We start from the raw sequence: 5,138 nt of genomic DNA, 5'->3' as shown, positions 1-5,138 counted from the left end.
TGTTCTTGGCCTATGGTAAACACTTAATAAATTATTATTGAATTGAATTTCATCACTTTACATTTGGGTAAACAAAGGCCCAGGGAGCTAAAGAGACTTGCCCCACATCACAGACACAATCCAGAACTTGTTCCCCTTCACTATGTTACATTTGCTATTGACCAGCAATAATTATCTTTTGGGACCTGAGTTCAAATCTGACCTCAGATACTTAACACTTCCTAGCTGTGTGACCCTGGGCAATTGCCTCAGCAAAATAATAATAATAATAATAATTATTATTATTATTATTATTATTTGTCTTCTGGTGCCTATTTGAGCTGTAGCTTACATTATATTTTTCCCTTTTTATTTTGGATTCTAAAAATTAACTATAACATCTCTAAAACTGATTGTTTTAAGATCTGAAAAACATAAGGAATAATGCCTAAACACTATAATTTAATTCAGTAAATAATCAAAATTCAAAAATATTTCTCAGCTGTCATACTTGACTATCTCTGTCACAGGAGGATGTGGAAAAATCAGACACTGATCACAGAATTTATCCTTCTGGGATTTCCTGTCAAGCGAGAAATACAGATATTCCTCTTTGGGCTCTTTTCCTTGTTCTATGCTGTCACTCTTCTGGGGAATGGCATCATCCTGGGACTCATCTGTATGGATTCTCACCTCCATATTCCAATGTACTTTTTCCTTTCACATCTAGCCATTGTTGACATGTCCTATGCTTCAAACACTGTACCAAAGATGCTTGTAAGCTTATTGAACAAAGATGGAACCATATCTTTTGTTCCCTGTATAATGCAGATGCTTTTGTATTTGGGCTTTGCCCATGTGGAGTGTCTTATTTTGGTGGTGATGTCTTATGATCGTTATGTGGCAATCTGCCATCCTCTCAGATATGCTGTTATCATGACCTGGAGAAAATGTACTGTTTTGACTCTCATTTCCTGGGCATTTGGTTTCCTCCTTGCCCTGATCCATGTGGTTCTCTTTCTGAGACTGCCCTTCTGTAGATCCAGAGAAATCAACCACTTCTTCTGTCAAATCTTGTCTTTGCTCAAGATTGCATGTGCTGATATTAAACTCAACCTCCTTGTTATCTTTATAAGTGCTGTGATCATCCTAGTTGGACCTCTCAGCTTGGTTCTGATCTCCTACATGCATATTCTCTCTGCCATCCTGAGGATCCAGTCTAGGGAAGGTCAGAAGAAAGCATTCTTTACCTGTTCCTCCCACCTCTGTGTAGTTGGGCTTTTCTTTGGTAGTGCCATCATAATGTACATGACCCCCAAATCCAAGGATCCGGAGAAACGACAGAAAGTCCTCTCCCTATTTTATAGCCTTATTAATCCTATGCTGAATCCCCTCATTTATAGCCTGAAGAATGCAGAGGTGAAGGCTGCTGTGAAAAGAGTGTTGAGGAAAGAAAATCATTTCTAAAACATGTGACTTGCTCATAACCAGTTCCAATTCTTTGTTATTATTGGTGCTTTTCATCTGTCTGGTATAAATCAAAGATGTCTGCTTTTTCTGTATCTCTGACTAGTAATTTTATTGTATTTTAAAGTTTGTTTTTAATACATATTGCTTTATGAATTATGTTTGGAGAAAAAAAATCATAGCAAAAGGAAAAAACCATGGGAGAGATAAAAAAACAGAAAAAAGAAGTGAACATAGCATGTGTTGTTTTATAATCAATCTCCTTAGATTTTTTTTCTGGATGCAGATGGAATTTTCTAACCAAAGCCTACTGGGATTGCTGTGGGTCACTGAACTGCTGAGAAGAACCAAGTCTTTCCTAGTTGATTATCGCACATTCTTGTGGTTATTGGGTTCAATGTATTCCTTGTTCTGCTTGTTTTGCTCAGCTTTAGTTCAGATAAATCTTTCTAGGCCTTCCTATAATCAGCTTGTTCATCATTTTTTATAGATTCCCTTACCTTCATCTACCACAGCTTGTTTAGCCACTCCCCAATTGATGGGCATCCACTCTTTTTTCAATTTTTTTTTTGCTACCACTAAAAGAACTGCTACAAACATTTTTATGCATATAGGTCCTTTTCCCTCATTTATGATTTCCTTGGGATATAGAGCCAATAATGGCACTGCTGGGTCAAAAGGTATGCACAGTTTTATAACCTTGTGGGGCATATTTCCACACTGCTCTCCAGAATGATTGTTTCACAACTCTATCAACAATGGATTAATGTCCCAGTTATCCTACATCCCCTGACATTTATCACATTTTTTTCCTGTCAGCCAATCTGAGAGTTGTGTAATTTTAAAGACTCTGGCTTCTACCCTATTTGTTTTCAAAAAAGTTTATTCTTCATTAGATTCTCCTTATTTAGCTATACTAATTTAAAGAATTCATCTTTAAATCCTGTGTGTGTGTGTGTGTGTGTGTGTGTGTGTGTGTGTGTGTGTACCTAAGGAGAGATTCAAGATGTAAAGTTTACATTGGGTTTATGTCTCATGATGAGTAAAAATTATTTGCTTCCAAAAATTTGAGAAATAAAAAAAAAACTATTTAATTCTAAAGTCTAGAGAAATTAAGATACATAGATATCCCAAACAGAACAGAGTGATTACTAGTCATTCACTTATTGATCTTGACCTCATCCTTCCACCTGTCTTGATCTTAGAATTGGATTTTTTTTTAATTTTTCTTTCTATTTGTAAAGGATGCTAGTAGAAGCCCATAACTGGAATATTATCCAGTGCTGGTAGAATTCCATAGACTGCTAGTCCCATGACTTATTAATCACATAATCGTCTACCTTGTTAAGTTCCCTGAGTAAATGTTTGACATAATGTAATTATTTTCCTTATTACTCTTTACAAAGCACTATCCTCCATACTAAAGGTGGATCTTACTTTTCAAAGAGTCCATAGCAGGGACTTCATCCAACCTCCTAAACCATATAAGAATACTTCCATTGTATGAACCTTGGATGAATTCTTGGATAAATTATTTTATTGATTGAAGAGACCTTGTAGGTTAGTTAAAATTATTGTCTCAGATGCTTTTGTTTTATAATGTTTTAATGCAATAATATGTGTTATTGTATATTAGTTATTTATGTTTACATTTTAGCAGAATGTAAGGCTCCTAAATCCAAATTACCTTTATATTTATATTCCCATCAGATTGTACATGTCTGTCATATAGAAGGTATATAATAACCAATCATTGGTTGATTAATTATTCTTTTACATTATAAACAAAATATGGGTATCTTAAATATTTTTAAAGTTCTTACCATCTAAGGACACTATGGTGTGTATTGTAGAGATTATTTGAATAAATGTTAGATAAAAGAATGAATATAATGTGAACTCCTATTCAGAATAATGATGGTAATAACAATAAATTTTTTCTCCATTTTATGAAGGAGAAAACTGAGTCTCAGAAATAGAAGACTTGCCGGAAAGTCTCTGATCTAGTAATTATAAGAGCTGAGTTTCAAAGTGATGTCTGTCTTCTTTTCAATAATCCAAATAAGTTGTCTGCCAACCTCTGCTTGAACACTTTCAGTGACAGGGAGTTTACTATCTTTATGGGTAGTATTCATTGATGCATAAGTTTAATTAAATGTGTTCTTTTTTAACATTAATCCCAAATATGACTTCCTATAACTTTCACCCATTTATCCAAGTTTTTTTCCTGAAATTATATGGCATAAATCTAGTTCTTTTTTACAGGGAATCTTATTAATGGGAAATATCCTAAGCCTATGAGTTTAGCATATACTGCATAACAACAGTTTCCCTGATCCAAATCTTGAAAGATTAAGGGGATCTTTAGGTCAATAAAATAGATTTGATAAAGTATGGATTTGGAATTATATGTCTATAAGATTAATAAAAACTTCCCAGAACTATCTACTAGTGATACAGAGGATTTCTTTGTATATTATGTTATAACTAGCTTCATGAGCAATCCTAATTATGGTAAAGAAGAAAGAGATTTTCACAGAAAGCAAAAATGAAATTGAAAGAGAATTGGAAGAGTTCTGATAGTAGCTTCTTAAAGACCATGACTTGTTATTTTTTTTTAAAAAAAATCCTTATCTTAACACTGAAGACAGTGCTTTTCACATAAAATATATTTTATAAATATTTGTTTGATAACAATAGCTCAGACTAGTTCTCTGTGAAACTGAATATACTGTGTTCGCAGGATAAAATACAGGTTCGTTATGGGTGACAACTAATGTGGTTATATTAATACAGTTGGAGCCAAAGGGCCTGGAGAGGGGTTTTTTTTTTTATCTTCATGCAAAATAAGGGAAATTTTGCTTTAGACTGTAAGGTTAAAGAGCATATGGTACAAAGAGAAGATAATTTTATAATAGATTTAGAGCCAGAAGAGACCTCAGAGGTCACATCTTCCAACTCCTTCATTATAACATTAAGGAAATTAAAAAATTAAATGACTTGTCCAAAATCACACAAATAATAAGGGAAAAAGCTGGAATTTGAACTGATCTCTTCTGTTTCCAAAAAGACAACTAGATAGCTAAAGTGCCAAGCCTATAGTAAGAAAGACTCATCTTCTCCAATTCAAATCTCTCTTTAGACACAACTAATTTTATGAACCTGGGCAAGATAACTCTGTTTGCCTCAATTTCCTCAACTGTAAAATGACTTGGAGCAAGACATGGCAAACTACTTCAGTATGTTTGCCAAGAAAACCTCAAATGAAGTTACAAAGAGTTGACATGACTGAAATAACTTAGCAACCTGTCTCCAAACCCAGTGCTTTCTCAACTATTGTTAGGTTTACAAGGTGAGAACTCAGGTTGTCTGGACAGTTCTCTGGCTCAGAATTCACACCGTTGGTTCGGACCTTTAAAGGGAGTTTACACCTTTGGAATTCTGAGGGAGCAAGTTCATTGGTTGAAGTGTTTCTCACAAGCCCCGTTGAGTTCTCACTACAATTTCTGCGAGGATAAAAGAAAACAACATTGGACCCAGAGAGTTAGTCTACTCTGGGACAGAGTTGGGACGGCACTCTAGAGGAAGAAGAGTCTAGTCTGGGATTGAATTGAGACAGCAGTCCCCAAGGACAATTTAGAGATGACCGGACCTTTACAATTCAGGACCCTAACAAGTCTCCACTCTCCTAC

At 34.8% G+C, this 5,138-nt stretch overlaps 1 protein-coding gene across 1 annotated transcript; it reads left to right on the top strand.

Moving 5' to 3' along the window:
• Nucleotides 1-513: 513 nt before the first annotated feature.
• LOC141542684 (olfactory receptor 2A5-like) lies at nucleotides 514-1,446 on the top strand. Its single transcript, XM_074267265.1, has one exon. It carries the CDS (start codon nucleotides 514-516, stop codon nucleotides 1,444-1,446), a length of 933 nt encoding a protein of 310 aa, XP_074123366.1.
• Nucleotides 1,447-5,138: the final 3,692 nt, after the last annotated feature.

The sequence above is a fragment of the Sminthopsis crassicaudata genome, chromosome 5 (assembly GCF_048593235.1).
Source record: "Sminthopsis crassicaudata isolate SCR6 chromosome 5, ASM4859323v1, whole genome shotgun sequence".
NCBI lineage: Eukaryota > Metazoa > Chordata > Mammalia > Dasyuromorphia > Dasyuridae > Sminthopsis > Sminthopsis crassicaudata.
This window is presented reverse-complemented; position numbering and strand designations above follow the sequence as displayed.